The sequence below is a fragment of the Carettochelys insculpta genome, chromosome 26 (genome assembly GCF_033958435.1).
Source record: "Carettochelys insculpta isolate YL-2023 chromosome 26, ASM3395843v1, whole genome shotgun sequence".
NCBI classification, from domain to species: Eukaryota; Metazoa; Chordata; order Testudines; family Carettochelyidae; genus Carettochelys; species Carettochelys insculpta.
In genome coordinates this window covers 7,150,780-7,170,721 of record NC_134162.1, presented here as the reverse complement: position 1 = coordinate 7,170,721, position 19,942 = coordinate 7,150,780, and the positions used below count along the sequence as shown (strand labels likewise).

Sequence of the window (19,942 nt, the reverse complement as noted above, 5' to 3'; positions counted from 1 at the left end):
CTTCACGGTCTTTAACCCAGCGTGCTCAGACCTATGTCAGCTTGGACCTCACCTCTCCTGAGCCCTCTCCTGCCCCAATAAACTAATACCAGGACTCAGCACTCAGCACACTGCTCCAGAAGGCCCACAAGCCAGGAGAGGCAGAGCCCAAGTAAGCACACTCACCTTTGACTTTAGCTCCCCACTCCTTCCCCTGCATTATGCCCTGTTCCGTGCTGCTCTGTTTTGCGGCTGGTTTAATGAAATGGTCCCTTGTCACTAGAGAGTAGAATGCTTTTTAACGTGGCATTTAATAATTAAAAGCCGTTGTTTTATTATCACTGCAGTTCAAGGTTCATTTCTCTTTCTGACATAATAGATTGTTTAATAATGAAAAGCTTGAAAACATTTTTCATAGGCCACTGACTGTTCCTTTTCCACCGAAAGGCCTGAAGTTTGCACTGATTCATAAGGTTTGCAACACCTCATGGGCAGACACAGGATGCCATAGGGAGTGTCACGAGGTTGCATTCCCACCACTCAAACAACTAACTGCTCAAACTTCCAGTTCTTCCCCCACCCTTCACTCCCCTTCTGTTAACAGCAGAATGTACCACTGCACAGTCTCAGGCCTGAGACACAGAATAAGAGCAACAGGAACCCAAAAGTATTGCCCCAACTGCTTGTATTTTGTATTGGATGCTTACTACCTGCATCCGAGCCTCCCACCCATCACTAAGGCTCTCCACCTTATCCTCACCAATATTGTGCAGAACACGCTGTGTTGCTGTGAAAAGTCTGTTTGTTCTGCCGCTTCCAAACTATTCCCCTGACAACTCTGTCTCCTTGTCCAGCTATCAGATGCACACTCGTCCTTCCATTCTGCACTTACTGAGGCAGTAGTTACACGGTTCATTCCTTCTGTCCAAGCAACCACCAAATGGCTTGATTAGCCAGGGAAGCAGAGGGTAAACCAGAGGAAACAACCATGCCATTTATGTCTGTAGTGGTCCTGAGGTCAACAACCCTTTCTCCATAAAGGCAAATTAAACTGAGCTCCAAAAAGCCCTAGGATTGTGGTCCCTTGTAGACCATCCTACCTGACCTCCAGTTTGCTATGCTGGGCAACCAGCCTCTGAAGCACCATGAAGAAACACCCTTTTGTGTTTATGATTCTGAATCCTAAGTGGAGGAGAGCAAACAATAGGCATTTAGGTCTCATCGGGTGCACCAGTACAGTTTGGGAAGTGTACACAAAGCCATCAACAAACTACTGTGCTTACCAAGCCTCAAACAGTGCCTTTTCCCGGCATCACATGCCTGTGTGACAATATCACCAACGATCAATCTCCCCACACCATGCTGGTTCACTATAAGCCAGCTGCTCTGGGGGTGGCCAGCTTCCAGATGCCAAAGATGACCCACTTTTCCACAGGTACCAGCACTGCATGTCGGGCCACCGCTGCAGTTAGTTTAGCGCATATCTCCCACAGAGTTGCCTTCTCCATTCTGAAATTCTCTCAACTTCTTGTTAGCTCAGAACAAACTTTTCCCAACAATCTTCACTGGCTCGCCAAGTGCCGAAGTCCCACCTCATGCTATCAAGCTGCTCCAGGAATCAGTCCTGTACTATCACTTGCTTGATGTCATCGCTTCTTCCTCATCCTTGTCCTGGGTCCACCATCATTGGAAAACCACCTGCTGGTGGAGGTGCTGCTCCTGGGATACCAACAGGTCACAGGTTCAGTGGGCAAAGTCCAAAGCTCAATGCATCCAGTTTCAGTAGTCAAAGTGACCACAGCATATTCCAGGTTGCCAGCACAGAGAACATTCTTGGGTCCACGTGGGCCAGCAGAACTTCAAAAATGGTGCTAGTCCCTTCCCTCATGCCAAGAAAGGAAATACCAAGTGGACACGGATGAATCATGGGATTTTTTTTATAAACCTGAAATCACCCTATGCATCCCACCGTGCGAGAAAAATCCCAGCGTGCACACTGCTCAGCAGGGAGGCAAAGCACCCGGGGGTACCCTCCAAGAAAGCCATGCCCTGAATCTGCAGCAAACTGCTGCTGTGGGCACAGAATGACATGCCTTGATAGGAGGGCACACCAGCCTTTGCGTACACAGCTAGTGCAGCATGCGCATGTGCTGATTCTCATCAAACCTGCTGTGGACTAAATCCCCAAAGTAAATGAGCCCTAAGATCGGTAAGACTTCAGGGCCCCAGAATGGCAATGGTAGTTCACTCCTCTCCCAGAATGCAGCTGTCTGCTCACCATCACAGAAATCTGTGAAGCTCTCAGGCCCAAATTCTCTCTGCAGTAATGGAGGGCTAATAGGCTCCCATGGGCATAGCCTCAAGACATCTCAGACGCTAGGCAGGCCATTAGTCCCACAAGATGGGTTGAGCATCTTCTCTTTTGAGCCTTCAGTGTTGGAGGGTCAGAAGCCATACTTGTGACTCTTCTCTTATGATCAGTAGAAGGACTGACTACCCCACGGGTGTAATTACCTTGTGTAGTTGGAGGGGCAGGTCCAGACAGAGCCACGTGTTGGTGTGGGAGAGTATATTCCACACCCGCATGACACTTGCAGTTTAGGCACAATATCCACCTTTGCCCCCACTGTAATTACACTGCTGGACTACCCATGCTACTCAGGGAACTTGTCAGGGTTGATCTTCTGAGGTTCAATTTTGTGCACCTAATGGAAGTGAATTATCAGGAGTTGACCCCTGCACTCCTCAATCTCATGAGGAGTAAAAGATGTCGATGGGAGAGTTTCTCACGTTGACCTCCCTCAGTGAGGACAGACAGGTGGTTTGATCGTAGGTAAGTTAATTCCAGCTATGCAGTTGCCATAGTTCTAGTGCACACCTGGCCTCACTTGGGTTATGCGTACTTTCTAAGCTGGGTGTGTGATCTCCTGCTCAAGGAGACATACCCGTGCTAGCTCTGATTGAATCAACATGCTAAAAATAGATTGCAAGATGCAGCCACACAAGCAGCAGAGGGTTCTAACCTCCCCAAGGACATGCCCATCTGAAACTGTAGGGAGAGATTTTGCAACCCTCCTGATGAATACTGATTCATCAAAGCTGAAACTGGTTGTGGGGAAAGCATCAGTTTCCACTAATTACCTGTTTTGAAAAGGGGAAAAAAGCAGATTTAAAATAGTTGAAATGCTTGTTCAGGCATTCTTCAAAATAAAATAAGTTCCATTTTTCCTTCGGAAATGACTTGTCCTTGGAAATTTTATGTTAAAAGAAAAGAATAAAAAGCAAAATGCAATCAAATGTTTCCTACCAACTCCACCCAATTTTGTTTTGCATTATCAGTTGATGAAAATTGTCAAGATTTTGACTTTTTGTGCAAATGAGAAATAATTTAAAACTTTTTGCTGCTCAGCTCTCCTTGTAGCGTTGCTGGATATACTCGCGTGTGAAAAACAGGAGAAAAAAAGATTAAAATTGTTTCCTGAAACCCTATTTCTGGCTGCAATGATTGGCTAGTGGATTGTATGAATATATCACCAAGCAACCCACAATACCAAAGCACACAAATAACTTTACAGACCGTAAAGGGACAATTTCACCTCACACTGAACTGCGGCCACCTCTGGGGTGAAAGATGGCAAAGGCTACAGGAAGAAATCATTGGCTCCATTAGTCTCCATTCAAAGACCCAATACAGACCAAGCTGTGAGCCACAGTGAATGAAATATGAGCCCCAAAGCCCAGGACAAGACTAAAACTAACTCGATTGCCCCACACTGGAAAACTGTGGCAACCTTTTCTCTGACAATTTCTAGCAACCCCTGCTTGAGAGGAAGGATTTGCAATGAGACAGAGGGATGGTCTATGTATCGAAGATGGCCTTTCACAATCCATGGGATATAATCAGCCTGTTTTTTGCCAAGTTATAAACCTTTGTAATGAAAATAGGAGTGGAAAAAGTAGCATGGCACCATGTAATTAAACACAGTATCATGATGCAAACACACAAGAGGGTTGAATTAAGGTAGCATCAGCAACTTCCACTCTGGCATTTCCTGTTTCGAGTGCTTATTTGGAAAGTTAATAATGCTCCATTTATGTAGGGTTTGCTTGTTTGTTGGGGAGTGCAATGTACCTTAACGGTGTTTCAAGCACAGGCTGGGAATGGTTAACATGGACTAGTGTAATTTGTTGTAGTTAGTTTTGGAATTCCCCGTTCCTTTAAAGCAGCACCGCTCTTCGACGAGTGCAAAACAGTGCTCCCTAATGAAGGCTTTCCGGAGGCAGGGATAAAGCTGTCTCTATACTGGGATCGTCTCCACAGACAAATGCAAAAATCAGTTCAGGCTCTTACATTCAAGTGCAGGTGGTCGGTCCACTGCCCAATGACTTTGTACTCAGCGGTGGAGTTTTTGATCTGGTATTGGTAGATGTCATAACGGCCAGGTGCATCTCCATTCTCATTAAATGTCACCGGTGTCCCAGCAATGCCTGCAAGACAGAAAGGTTGCAATGTCAGAGTGTAAAGCAATCTCCCCTCCAATGATGAGTCGTGTCTGATCTGTCCAGGGCAGTATCCAATTCAGCTCCTACTAAGGTCAATGAGATCTTTGCCATTAACTTCCATTGGGTCCTTAGGCTATTTTCTTCTACCTTGGTCTCTTCCCAGTGTCATGGGTTCTGGCGACTTTTGATAAATACAATTAAAAAAAATAAGTCAAGTTTGCAAATCTGCCCGGACAATTCACCAGCCTTTAGAGACAGAAGATAAACAAGTACTTAGCTATTCATTTGCCTTTTATCCAATACTCGGATAAAAATACATTTGCCTGCTAAACAAAGAGCACACCTGTCCCAATTTTTGTTCATATTAACATTTGGCTAGAAACGCCGGGTTTGATAATTATGTGTAAACCGATGTTTCACTCCATTTAATAAAACCACAGAAACAACACATCCTGGAGAGTACAAAGTGGCTCCCTCTGCAATATGCTAACATCCTCTTAAGCAGAGATCAGATGATTAGAGAAACATTCCTGCGGTAACATAAACAAAAGCTCACTGTTGTGCGGATGCTCATTGCATCATAGAAACGTAAGGCTGGAAGGGACTTTGAGGAGTCGCCGCAGCCAGCACTCTGCATTGTGCCAGGACCAGCTCAGTGGTTCCAAACCTGGGGTCTGTGGGGGCATTGCAGGGGGTCCGTGGAAAACAAACAAACAGTAAATTAAAACGATCATAGAAAACAAGTTTTATATAAATTGTAAAGTTACGATCTATTATTTTTAAATTAAATATCTTCCAATAATGTTATCAATTGCTGACTGAAAATCTACATCGTGGTTTCCTTTCCTATTCAATGATGTGTACATAGTAGCTAGAATTGGCTTTCACGGGGGGGTCTACAAATGGTCTGGAGGGTGATTGGGGGTCTGTACTAGTGACAAGGTTGGGAACCACTGACCTAGAGCATCCTTGACATGGGTTTATTCAACCTGTTTTTAAAACCCTCCAGAGACAGGGATATCATAACCTCTCTTTGGAGCCAATGCTAGAGCTTAACTACCCTGATAGTTTTTCCTAATGCAGTTGGAACTCCCTGGTCCAGCATCCTCAGGACTGGTCATAAGGGATCTTGGCCACCCCCTGGGAGAGCCATGATCCAGCAGTCTCCCACCTGGGCTCCTAAGTTCCCCTCCTAGCTGCCAACCCCACTGCCAGCCCCAGCTACCTGGCTCCCTTTCCAGCCACCAGCCCTCCAGGCCCCCAGTCAGCTCCCACACCCCGCTGCTGGAGTTCTCTGGTCCAGTAACATCTGTGGTCCAGCAGGACCAAGGATGTTGCCAGACCAGAGAGATTCAACTGTGTCAAATCTTAGTTTCTCTCACTGCTGATGAAGTACATTACTTGTTGTCCTACCTTCAGTGGATATATTAAAAATTGATCACCACCTGCTTTATAAACAGCCATTAAAATATTTGGTGACTATTTCAGATCCCCTCCATCAGTCTTTTAGTCTCAAGACTAATCACACCCAGGCTCTGTTTAACCTTCCCACTAGGTCAGGTTTTCAAAGACTTTTAGCTTTTTTGTCATCCCCTTCCGGGCTCTCTCACATTTCCCCACGTCTGTCCCAGCACCTGGCACACAGACCTGGACATGGCTGTCCAGTGGAGGCCTCCTCAGGGCCACACAGAGTGGGACAATGACTTCCACATCTCACTTCTGACACGGCTCATTCTGTCTCTGATGTCGACCCTCAATGATTTGCCAACTTATTAAAAGTTTCAAAACAAACAGATCAAACAAGGCCATTTGCCCAGGGAGACGAAAATAATGAAAAAAATGAAATAAAAAAGCCAGGAATCAGAGTCTCAGCTGTTGTAGATCAGCGTCCTTCAGGTACAGGTCTCCTCTCCCACCAATGACTACTTAATTGCCCTTGGCAAGTGGGTGATTAGAATTTGGCAAGGCTGACATTAATTCATAAATATCTGTACCTAAATACCGCAGTGGGGTAGAAATTCCTTGGTCCTTGGCCTGGTGATGGCAAAGACTGGTATCGCCCAGCCTCACACCTTGTCCAAATCGCTCTTTGGCCGGAAATCAGCAAAGCATTTGTACACACATGCAAGTCCATCCCTCATCAGCAAAGCATGACACTTCACAATGAACAAGTGCTCAAGTCACACTGCAGGTGGGACGACATGAGCGTACAGGCTTTGCCCTTTCGAGATGGCCTGTTGAATTGCAGCCTTAAGCTAGCGTCGAACACTTGCAGATCTGAATTCTCCACTGGTAGCATTTCATGCCACCTTTGCACAAGTGCAAACAGTTCTGAAAGGTGTCAGGCAAGGAGTTGAGCCAGGACATTATTAGAGAGCATGAAGGGGTGTATTGAGTGAGACAAACGACAAATGACACTACAAAGTTGGCTTAACTACATCACTCAGGGCAATGAAAAACATTATGCCTTGTGCAATCTAATTCAACCAACCTCAGGTCTAATGTGAAGAATTCTTCCCTCCCCTTATCCGCCGCCTCTCAGAAAAGTAGATTTACTACAGCGATGGAAAAGCCCCTTCTGTTGCTGCAGAAAGTGTCTTTAATGCAGTGCTGCAGCTGTCCCGCTGTACCATCTCAGGTATGGACATGGCCAGAGAGGCAGACTAGAGTAGATACCAGAACTAATTCACTTCCATATAGAGATCAGCCTTCCTTTCCTTACCCATATAAAGCAGATTGCAGGTCTCCCTTGCCACCCACAAGCAGCCTGTGTGGTCTCACACCATCTCTGGATGTCTGGGAGTCTTTCCCAAAGCACTGAATAATAAATCCATATACCTATATGGTTTACTCAGCAGGAGTGGTGATCCCCTCAGCATTCAGCTATGGAGCTCACAGAGGAAAACGCAATGCAGCATCTTGCATTTATCTACAGGCTGGGCAAATGTGGACTTTGCGAAACGAAGGGGCTGGAAGCAGCAGCTACAAGCAGACAGACGCTGTGCATAATTTCTCAGCACAGTTCTGCTGGTATGATACACCTCAGTTGGGAAACGCAGCCTCCCTTGCTGCTCCTGCCATAGGCTTCCCTCTCGCGGGCACTTAGTCCTGACCTGCTGTCCTGCCTCGGACTCCAGTCCAGGACCTCACACAGGTCTGCCAGCTATTTTTGGAAGACACACATATGGTGCAGACTAGTGATCAACACATCCCTGCCAGCGTGCCCTATCAGCTGAGCGCTTGAGTGGCCACCCAGGAGAGATTCAGGTGCCACCCAGCTGAGGAGCAGAGCGCTCACAACCGGCATTGTGTGTTACCTTGGCTGGTGCACATCTGCACGTGCCTCAGTGCACTTGACAAAATTTATTCCACCCACTGATGGAAAAATTTAAAGGGAACACTGATCCCTACCCTTCCCCCCAAACTCCACATGTCCTGTTTCTGGGGCTCAGCTCAATGCAGGCTGCCAAGCCAGCAGGGAGCTTGTGATGTCCGCTGACAAGGAGCAGATATTGGTCATTCGGCTTGTGTAACTTGAGGCAGCCTTCGAATCTGGGCCTGAATTAACCCATTGCACCACAGAAGCAGTGTCTGATTCGGACTGAGCAAGGGCATGTCTGCTGGTGTCAGTGGCCCATGGAGTGAGACAGAGGAGCAGGGGAGGAATATGACGGCTTGTCCTTGTGGCTGTCATGTTACCAGCCCACTCCCGACCGGGCAAGTAAGTAAGGAGACACTCTCCATTTGCAAAAGGCAGCTCAGATGCTGTTCCCCTCCCCCACCTCCTTACACTTGAAGGACAGACTGAGTGATTGCCTTTGACATCTGCTGCCAGTCATGGGCAGCGGGGAATGCCCTAGCTTGGCACTCGGGGATGCATCCCGGGAGATGGAGTGGGCGGGAGCCAGGCCAGAGTATGAACACTGACAAATGAACAACTTCGGATCCCCACCAGCTGCTCACTGCACAGAAACATTCCCTACAGCACCCGGCAGCTGGAAGGGGGTGTTTCACCTCCCGCGGTTTTGCCGCATTTAAAACCAAATTTACTTTCAAGTAAAATCAACTGAACAAATAAATACGAACTCAAGAAGAGCCCAGAAACATCAGCAAGGGTGGGGGGAGAAGGAAAAATAAATAAGGAAGACAGATTACAGAGGAGATTGCAGAGAGAGATAAATAGAAGTAATAAGAAGGAAGGGACAGAAAATGTTTATTAAAGAGATATAGTACAGAGAAGAGATGAGTTTCCAGAAAAGATCTGAAGGAAGACAAAGCAGCAGCAGAATAAATCAGACAAGGAGCTTATTTCAGCCAACAAATCATAATGTAAACTGGTAAAGGAAGGGCCACACTGTGGGTAAGGCCCAGAGCTAAAGGCTGTATGTTCTACTTCAGTCACTGACGCTCTCGGGAGCACACATTTCATTTGTTTTCTGCATGCTCCTAGGTCACCTGGGCTTGTGAGTGTGTTTGCTTTAACTTCTTGCCTTAATTTTCAGAAGCACTCAGAAGTTTGGGTGCTCAGCTCTTTTCAAAATCTGCCACAGTCACTCTGTGCCACAGTTTCCCCTCTATAATATGGGGATAAGGATAAACCCACGGGTCTACTTAGATTAAAGTCTCTCTAAGGCAAGGGCTGTCTCACACTGGGTATTTGTACAGCACTTAGCACAATGGGGTCCCATTCTTAGCTGGGGTTTCTAGTTGCTGTCATAACACACGGGCTAGGCTGATTGCAGAAGAGGTTTTGCTCTCATTCCCAGACCTGTAGATCTGAAGTAACTCCAGTGACTTCAGCAGAGCCATTCTGCAATCACTAGGAGCATAACCAGTCTCATTCCTCTTTTACCTCCCCACTCCCAGCTCTTTCATTTCCAGGGCCAGATGAGGTGACCCCCCCACGCAGACAGACACACCTGAGAAGTTGACGTTGCGGATGTACTTGAGCAGCTCCACACCATCCACTGGGTCCATCTTGGGGCAAAGACCAACCTTGCCGGGACACAGGCTCTTGTGCATGTTGTGTAGGGCATGGCCCATAGCATACACGGCATCAATGACAAACTGCACCTTCCCCTCCTGCTCGTACGAGGAGTCTTGGCCAATCCGCTCACGGTCTGCAAAACACACAACACGGGCATGTGGCAGCACCAGCTTGTGCCCCTCAGCCAACCCCATTGCAACCAGATCTCCTCCCACTGGGAGTAGCAGAGCTGTGAGCTGCCTATGGTCTCTCCATTCTCCTAGAGCGATTACTGCAAGGAAAGAGTGAATTCAAAAATAAGGGTGTTTTCCAGAGCTGGCACCAAGTAGGTGATGGCACTATTGTATCTGGGAGCTCACCACAGACATTTAGTGCTGCTAGAAGCTGCATCAGAAGAACTTGTAGCATCCCCATAGTCTTCTGCCTTACACCATTCCCGATACAGCCACACTGGTGGAACCTAGTAATGTTGATTTTAAGAGTGGCTCCCATTAGGTTCAGTCAGACGTGCAGGTACTTAGCTGTTCTGAAAACCAGGCCCAATAATAAATGGGCAGGAAGGACAGCTTTGTGGTTTAAAACAGTAGGCTGGGGAGTCACGTGGCCCACTCCAGCCCTGCCTATGGCTTGCTGTGTGACCGCAAACCAATCACTAGGGACCTACTTTTTTCAAAACAAGTGATTGCTTGTGACTCCTGTGATGGCAACTGCAAATGGAGCTGTGGGTTCCACACATCTATGAGACTCCACCTCATGAATCTGTCGCTGCACCCCAATTCCACAACTGCAAAACAGCAATTCCTTTGCCTGCCTTTTTCATTTCAACTGTCAGCTCAGCGTAGTAGGGACTGCTTCCTCATACTAGGCATATGTACAGCACCTAGCACAACCGCTACAGATAAGGGTGAATAAGCCCTATCTTGAGTGCTAATTCAAATCATTACTCTGATTCAAACACTTCCAACAACTGAGGTATATGTGATCCAGATCTGAACTTTATATTCTGAGCACATCTCTAACACTCATGTATATTTCTCTGGGACTAGCTGTGGGCTGTTAGATATGTATTGTGCAGAAATTCCCCTGAGATGCATAGCAGCATCATTTAATCACTTATAGCTGTTTAGCACTTCCATTTTAACACTAATCTCTACTTTAAACACCATAAAACTCTTCAGCTAGTTAGAACTCATCTTTCCCAGCCTGGGAGTTTATGGTACATAAAATTTACAGAGTGAACAGCATCAGAGTGAAAATACATTCCCAGCAAGCACCAAACTCTTCATGCAACTTGAATGAGATGACAGTGGACAGCTATGAAGCTGCAGAAACATATAGCCATTGCAAGCACTTCCTCAGGAAGATTCACCAGCTCTGCCAAACTTCCAAGCACTGTGATCAAGATTTCCAGGAAGTCCCACCTTCTGGAGGTGGGACATCCAGGAGCAGAAGAATAACCTGGCAGGAGCCCTACAAGTCATTAAAAGGGCAGAGCTCATCAAAGTTCCTTCCCAATCAGGGTCTGATAACCATTATACTGGACTCCTTAAAAACCTCACTGGGAGGCAGGTAACATATTACCCAGAGCTGATTTGGTATAATTAGATATGGCTGGAAAATTTCAAGTTTTCAATGAGAAATTAGAAGCCAAAAAGACTTCAGTTGAAAACCAAATTATTTCAATTCTGAAATGCCACCATAGTGCCTAATGGGAGTTGTCTTTCAGGTGCCTCTTTGTGCTGGGCTTCCTGATTGGACCATGCCTCCCACGATGCACCACAGACCTCTTTTCCCCCTGGATGAAGGGAAAGGCTACACCATGGCAGTTTCATGCCCCACTGCATCCTGAGAGATGAAGTCCAGTTGGAGAATCTGGCTCTTACAGGAGAAGGGAATTGTAAGGCAAACGAACCACAACTTCCAGAAGACACCATGGTGGCATTTCAGAATTGAATCATTTTCATTTTCAGCAAAAAAAAATTGAAGTTTTCCGTAGAGAACAGATGCTTTTCATGTAAAAATTCCATTTAATCAAAACACTAATTTTGTGGTCTAAAGACAATTTTGGGAGAAAATTTTTGACTGGCCATGAGCAGAAGACTTGAGTCTGGATTACCCACGGGGAGCTGCAGCATTTTCACTTCACAAGGGGAAGACACGACCCCCAGGCTTCTCCCTGAGGACCTCAGGCTAGTGCCTCGCCCCTACATTTAGACCCTTTCCCAAGCTTCACCTCCACCACACCCTGAGGCCTGGCCAGCAGAGTGTTTTATTTCCACCACAGGGGAGCTGTCTGCAGTTGGCACTGGGCCATGCGGCACATATTCTCTGAGTTCACATCCCTCAGTTGTAGCCTGAGCTACATCTTATGCAAATATTATTCATCCTCTGGCATGCTGGGTTCATCAATCTCACCATCAGCTGCAACAGCATCAGCCTCGTGGGAGCTTTCTGCAGTGTCAGGAGATTGTCTGTACAACATCCATCACAAGCCATGTATCCCATGCTCTCGCCGCCCCTCTCCCCACCCCCTTTAACCCTCCTCCCATCTCCCTTCCCTACCCACCCTCGCTGCTCCCCCCAGGTGCTGACCCACAGACGGATTCCCCACTTCTCCAGGCAGCCCTAGACTGTGGAATCATTCAAGTGTGCCGTAATTACCCGCGACAGCTGCCTGCCTCTCCCTGTCATAACCGCTCTTAATGGGACTTGAAACATGTTAATCATTTTGCAAAAGACACCGATTAATGTAACATGCTGTTAATTAGAGCTAAGGAAGAGTCCCCCGTGGTGTGGTGCTGCGTCAGAGAGGCGGCCAACAGGAGCCGTCCTGCTACTCCTGCGTTGCCATCAGCTACAGACCCCTCCAGATGTGTAGCAGAGTCACCTCAGTGACTGGGGGCTCAGGTCATGGACAAGGAGTGGGTGCTGTAAAAGGAGGACCTGTAGGGAACCATCCAAGGAGGCACTTGGTGACCAGGAGTGGTAGGATTGGAACTAGGCAGCCTGGTGGAGACATCATGGGTGTGAATTTTAGCGTGTTGTGCATTGGACTGTACATATTAGCAGTTCCTTCCAGGATGGCTGATTCCACATCAAGACTTCAGGAGACCCAGGGTAATAATTCCCGTCAGCATAGGTGGGGAAGCTAGGGAGCCCCAGAGAATCTAGAACAAAACTAAGGGGAGAGGTAGATATGTTAGAGGGTAGAGAGAGAATCCAGAATGACCTGGATAAATTGGAGGATTGGGCCAAAAGAGATCTGATGCGGTTCAACAAGGAGAAGTGTAGAGTCCTGCACCTGGGGCGGAAAAATTCCAAGCATTGTTATAGGCTGGGGACCGATTGGCTCAGCAGCAGTACGATGAAAAGGGACCTAGGGGTTGTGGTAGAGGAAAGGCTGGATATGAGTAAACAGTGTGCCCTTGTAGCCAAGAAGGCCAAAGGCATACTAGGGTGCACTAGAGGAGCATTTCGAGCGGATCTAGAGAAGTGTTTTTTCCCCTCTATTCGGCACTGGTGAGGCCACACCTGGAATATTGCGCCCAGTTGTGCGCCCCCCAGTATAAAAAGGATGTGGATTTGCTGGAGCAGGTTCAGCGGAGGGCAACAAAAATGACTGAGGGGCTGGAACACAAGACCTGTGAGAAGAGGCTGAGGGATGTGGGCTTGTTTAGTTTACAGACGAGAAGACTTAGGGGTGATTTAATAGCAGCCTTCAACTTCCTGACGGGGAGCTCTAAAGAGGAGGGTGAGAAACTGTTCCCAGTGGTGTCAGATGGTAGAACAAGGAGTAATAGTCTGAACTTGAAGAGGGAGAGGTGTAGGTTAGATTTTAGGAAAAAATACTTCACCGGGAGGGTGGTGAAGCACTGGAATGTGTTGCCTAGAGAGGTGGTGGATTCTCCATCCCTTGAGGTTTTTAAGTCCCGGCTTGACAAGGTCCTGGCTGGGATAACTTAGTGAGGGTTGATCCTGCTTGAAGCAGGGCTGGACTTGATGACCTCCTGAGGTCCCTTCCAGCCCTATGATTCTGTGAACCTCAGGATCTGGCTGAGTCCAGACGTCTCCTTTACATTCACTGCGTCTCTTTGCTAGAACCAGAAGGGTCCCAGGAATCAGGCTACTTGTGACAGTCCCTCAAGAAAGGTGAAATATCCCCAGGCCAGACAGTCCCCAACGCAAAGAGGCGCGGGCCTCAGCAGTTTGCAGCAGTAGATTAGGACTTGCAGCCAAACTTTTGAGAAGCATCCGGTGCCTTCAGAGCTGCCCCCAGGAAGAAGGGCTTCCATGACACCCGTACCGGGGCAGGGGTTGAAATCTGCAGTGTAGTCATGGCTGATGGAGGGTCACCAGCACCCCACAAAAGGGGCAGTAAGCTGTGCAGAGGGAGAAGCTGCAAAACACTATAGGAATCCCTCCTGCCGATTTGACAGGATTTCCCACTTCACTGCTAAGAATGAGGCGAAAAGGCCGCAAGACGTGGCATGGAGGAGCAACTCCAACCACAGCTGAGCCATGGGGCAGTGCTGGATTCCCTCTCCCCACAAGCCTGGAAGGGAACCCCCTAGAGGGACAGTGGCTAAAACCTCCACATTTGGGTGCACAACCCCAAGCCACGAGACGGCATCACGAACAGTCGTGACCCTTCCGGGGAGGAGTGGGCCAGAGCAGCTCAGCTCCTGATCTGATTGCCTCTCGATGCTGGAGATGGGAGGGAACTGCGGCTGCAGCTCAGGCCTGTATCTCTTTTCAAGCAGAAGGTTTGGAATCAATTTGCCGCCACATTCACACGGCTTGTGCGGAGTCTCGAGGGAAAGGCACATGTAGAATTGGAACTTATCTGCTCTTCTGAGCCTGGAACGAAAAGGTCATTCAGGGCAGTCCCCACGGGGATGGGGACTGAAGAGAAACATCTCTGCTGTCACAATGTGAAACCAACAGGGCCCTGGGTTCATAGCCAGCCTATCTTCTAGCTGGTTGTGTGAGCCACCCCCTCTCCCCTAGGCTTGGCACACATGGAAGAAGGGCACATGAAGCACAGAAGCTGCACAAAAGCCCTCGTGGGTGGGTCTGGAGCAGTCGCCCCAAGGCGGCGAGCTCTGGAGTGGCTGTAGAGGAAAGGAACACAGAAACGTCAGCCTATGAATGCAATATGCCCCTTTGCAGAGTTGGGGCGCAGGGTTGGGGCACGGGCTTATTTCTGGTGGTTCCTAGTCAGCAGCACAGCACAGACTCCTTGTTTGTCCTGGCACTGTGGACTGCACTGCTGCACCCCAGAAGTGGAGAGCAGCAGATTCAGCTCCGTCTCTCTTGATAGCTAGACCTTGGACACACAGCATCACTCCTGGTTCCCATGGGAGCTCTGGTCGAAGACTAAGGCCTCAGTGCATCCTGCCACTGGGTGGTCTCAGGGATTATTGTCTTTGATTGCACCCTTCCTCCATCATATCTCCCACCTCTCCTTCGTTGCTCCTGAACCACCCATGCTCTCTAATTTCCCTACTCCCTTGGAGACAGGGTGGAGGTTTCTGTTCTGCTTTTCTGGACACAAACACCCACCATAATGCATCCAGTGTCTGCAATTCTCCAGGAAAAAAGCCAGGAAAAGCAGAAGGGAGAGAGAGTATGGGGTGTGCATTCGGGAGGGTAACATGCTGCATCAATTCCACCACCCAAAATGGCAGCTTCCTGCCCAGACAAGCAAAAGTGAAGAGATAGTCATAAGAGTGACAGAAGATAGAGTCCCTGTTTCCCCACCCGTCTCCACCTTCAGCCCAGCATGAGCACACAGGCTGGATGGATGAGGTACTAAAGGAAATGGACAGCGCACTGACCAAGACAACAAGATTACATAAAGGAGGGAAAGTTATAGCTCATCCTTCAAAGTTACCAAAATGCCCATGAAGTCTACAGAGATTACTCATGTGAAACCCATCACCTTATCCTTTCTTCCATGTTATTGACAGGGGCTATTAATCTTCTCCCTCAGTGTAGGGCCTTCCATCCATTCATCTCTCAGCAAGCAGACAAGCCACTCTATCTTGTCAAAATAATTATCCATGAAAAAGGGGTGTTATAGACTTTACTCCCAAGCTAAGCCCCAGGGGTTGCTCCCTCTCCCTCACCCCCCCATCTTGCTGTGTGTGGTGCTGCAATTTCCCAGCCAACATATGTTATGCCATCACATAACGCTACATGTATTATGTCATATGCACTTTGTCTCATCACCAAGGGAGGCTGAAGATGTGACATGTATGCTGCCCACTCCACCATCACATAACACCAAGCATGTCCTACGTACCCTGTCCCATATGCGATTATATGACAATGAGCACATGCTGTGTGCATTGTCCTTTGACATTATCAGCGTGAGGCAGTTGCTGCAATACTCTGTCAACATTAAAGGGCTGGAAGGCAGGAAGAGCAGAAGGGAGAGAGAGCATGGTGTGTGCATCCCTGGGACGTGGTGAATGAGCTAAGTGCTTTGTCAGTACGTTCTCAAGAAAGACTGAGCGTACATATGATACCATGAGAGTCCAAGCCTGTGCTCTGAGCACAGCCCATCTGGTTCCCACTTTTCAGCCTCCTATATAATCTTGCAGTTCGCACTCAGGACATGGGGTTCAAGACTCCATCTTGCACACTTCCCGTATGACCCTGGGCAAGTGACTTTGGAGATCTGTATAATGGGAATAAAAACTCAGTCTCAGCTTTTTCGATAAGCTCTCATGCACAAGGACTGTGTGAGCACTCTGCCTAGGGCAATGAGGTCCTGATCCAAACAGGGGCCTTAGACATGAGAGAAAGGCTCTGTATCCCTTTACGAGTCACTCATGCAATTCACTGCCCTGACACTAACTGGCTCGCTCCTGGCAGCCTGGGCGGAGAGTGTAAGGATGGATTTCCCTTCTCATGACTCGCAAGGCTCCCTCCAGTCAAGCTTGAACTACATTAGCTCTCCAGCTTCTTCCACTGCACCTTGTGCCGTAGATAAGCTGGGACTGTCCGCCTTGCACCCTTCACCAGGACTGAAATGTTTTCAGAGAGGCAATGAGGTTGTGTGGGGACAGGAAAATGCAGATCAGCAGGAGAGTCTTGCAATGGCATGTTCCAGACGAGAGGTACAATAAATCACTCCAAAGCTCTCAGTAGATTAGGATGGCGCAGCCAATGTGACCCCGCTGATTATAATAGCAGGGTCGTGCATCGTTCCACCAGGCTGATAATTAATTTTCAAGTATGCAGAGAGTCTAGCCAGGCACCCCTCTGAGAGTGGCTGCCACTATCTTCTCAAGCAATGCATGAGAAAGGATGAGCAACCATTCCGATCACATCCCCAGCACCAACTTTCAGCTGGAGCGAGTCAAAATCACTCCCCACACATCTCTGGAGCACTCCACATCCTCAGCGGCTTCTGTACCACACCTCTCCTGGCTTGAGTCACCACGGAGAATAATGAATGGTCACAGGCAAGGGGGAGGCATCCACACTCTCTGGTCTCTGCTTCCCCTTCACGTGATACTGTAATGAACTGGGCAGGAGTGCTGGTTGTGGAGACCTGACCTCTGCTTTCTCTCAGCTGGAGGCATCTTTCCTCAGTGGAGAGGTTCCCTGTGTCGGGGGATCTCATCACCAACCAAGCCACCCAGCATAAAGTAGCCGTAGTGGAGCAGAGACTCCTGCCATCGCTTTCAGCACGGGTACAGGAAGCAGCATTGAGATTCATTTCCCTCTCCCTTTCATGACATCCTCTCTGCACTAGTAATTCCGCAGGGTCTCGGGAACCACAAGCGCTAGCAGAAGTGATACTGTTTCCTAGGGGTAGCCCAGCTTGAGCCTGAATTTCCAGAGTTGCCCAGCAGCTATGACTTCAGGCAGAGTGGTGGGCACTCAGCCCCTCTGCAACCCAGACTCTAGGTACATCAAGTCCCACATCTAAACCAATACAGGCAGGAGCAGCCACCAGCGAAAGCAGCATGAGCATAGGGAGAGCTAGGGCTGGGGCTCAACTCCCCCAGCCAGAGAGACCTCTCCACTCCCTCCAAGCCAGCCTCATCAGACAGACGCTTTACCCATTTGAGCAGCAGGCACACAGGACAAATCCTCACATAGGTTTGCTTGACAGAGACATGCCATGGGGGGGAGGGGCAGAAAACACCCCATTACAGCAGGACACTAGGGAGGAAGGAAAACAAAGACATGACAACACCAGCAAGCTCAGCCAAAAAAATCCCCTCTCCATCCACATTAATATTCAACATCCGTCAGGAACCTGGTCCGAGCTGCTGCAGAGCTGCGTGGGGGACCCCCAGCCCAATTTCAAGGCAGCATTAACATTCAGCCTTGCAAAAGTAAGGTCATTAATTAGTGCTCTCATAAGAAATAACCAGTGGCCTCTGAGAAAACCCTTCTAGTCAGGAGCTGTCTGCCTGGATTGGGTTGCCAAAAACACGGCCTGCCGCATGCTCCCTTTCCCCACCATGAGCTCCATTACTGCCCTCCTTCTGGTCACCAGCAAGTCCTGCTCTGACTCCGTTGCCAATTCCAACAAAGCTCTCATTTCGACACCTCCACCAATGTTCCCACTAATCTTTTCTATTCCCTGGGTGGAATAAATTTTGCTATGTGCACTGAAGCATGTGCACCACTCAGACACACAGGCTGCCAGCTGTGGGTGCTCTGCCAATCGGCTGGGCAGCACCTGAATCTCTCCTGGGCAGCCACCCAAGCACTTAGTTTATAGGGAAGGCTGGTCCCCACCCCTACTGCTTTTTGTATGGATGAATTAGTCAAGAGGCCACAACGGGCAGGGAGCCTCTTTGGGCTGCACACAGAGCAGCCACCGGAAGCCACAGCCCAGTCAAAGACAGAGCTTCTGTAGAGCCTGCTTCCATAGCTTCAGGAGGCCACAGGGGAATGTGTGGCTGTGGGAGATAGGTCCCAGCTAAGGCCTGGCAAGAGGGGAGAGGAGTCTTGGGTACCACCAGCTAGGGAAGAGAAAGGTCCCAGCTAGGTAGGGGAAGCGCACTGCTGGGAAGGTCCCAGATAGATCCTAGACAGACTGGAGAGGAGTCCCAGCCTGCGAACAGCTATCTCAGGCATTGCAAGTGCACACAGGTCGCAGAGGGACAGGAAGAGGCCCAGAGGCAGGATGCAGAATTTCTCTTGCCCTTTAGGGGGGTAATGGTGGTGCTGCTGGAATGAGAGTGGTGAGAAAGGGGAGCATGATGCAGGAATTAGTGGTTAAGCAAAGCAGTAAGGGCACTCATCTCCTGTAGCTATTAGAGGAGGAAAATTCACCAACACATCCCAGAGATAACCACACACACACACACACAGTTTGAAGACATCCTAATTGTGTCCCCCGGCACAATGAGCCAGACAAGAAGAGGCTGGAGCCACAATTGGGGCAACCAATTCGCAGGAGATTTGCACTGGTCAAAGCACAGCAGCTACCGTTACTACGGCGACAGCAGCCTTTGTTTGTGGGTTGTAAACTGTAATTGAAACAAATTTTCAAGGCTGAGATCATCACAGGCCCTTAAAGAGAGAGAAAAAGTACTGTAGTGGAAAGGAAAAGGGGGCAAAGAAAGGAGAAAGAAAGGGCAAGAGCAGATCTGTGCCAATGGGCAAAACAAAGCAGCAGTCCCGCAGCGCTTTGAAAACTAACAAAATAATTTATTACGTGATGAGCTTTTGTGGGGCAGACCCACCTCTTCAGATCTGCAGATAGTGCTGTACTGGAATGCTACAGGACCCTGTTTTGCTTCGTTGAGCTGGCTACCTCTCTCACCCAATGGACACAGAAAACTACAAACAGCAGGGGAATGCGGGACCTGGGGGGCGATCAGTGTGTTTTAACACAGTGACATTTTCTCTTCATGTATTAAATTAGGAGACCTCCCCACAGCCCTCTCTCTGTCTGCCACAGCTGAACGCCCTCTGCCAGGCCACACAATGTGATGATAATGACAGGCCTGCTTCCCATGGCACATAACCCATTTAACACATCCAAAACATGCAAGCCAACACAGGAGGGGCCAAATTCTCTATGGTCAGGTTACCAGATTTGACCTTTCAAAAAAGATGACACTCCTGAGAGGCCATGTATCTGTATCAGTATCTACCAACTCACACTGTATTAATGTACTGTATATACTACAGTAAACTCTTTCATATCTGGCAGCCCCAGGACCGGGAGGAGGCCAAATATTCAAATATTCTGGATAATACAGAGGTATGCCTGACAGTGCATAACACTAGAGAAAAACAAGATTAGATACTAAGAAAAACAAAAATGGAAGCAGATACTTTATTTACCAACACAGTAGTATTGCACACTGTAAACTTATAGCGTATTTATCTGGATTTACTCTCACTATACTGTACTTACGGAAAACAAAACTAAAATTTACGTATGGTTAAAATGCCGATTATTGGAGAGTTCTGGATGATGGAATGCTGGATGTG

The 19,942-nt window shown here is 48.3% G+C and overlaps 1 protein-coding gene across 1 annotated transcript in view; it reads right to left on the bottom strand.

Annotated features, from left to right (window-relative positions):
* GRM4 (glutamate metabotropic receptor 4) overlaps positions 1–19,942 on the bottom strand; it is a 175,380-nt gene that overhangs the window by 27,464 nt on the left and 127,974 nt on the right. Inside the window, exons 6-7 of the mRNA XM_074977251.1 lie at positions 9,402–9,602; positions 4,331–4,467 (exon numbers count right to left, since the gene is read on the bottom strand). Of these exons, the coding sequence (XP_074833352.1) occupies positions 4,331–4,467; positions 9,402–9,602 (338 nt within the window). The remainder of the gene's footprint in view (positions 1–4,330; positions 4,468–9,401; positions 9,603–19,942) is intronic.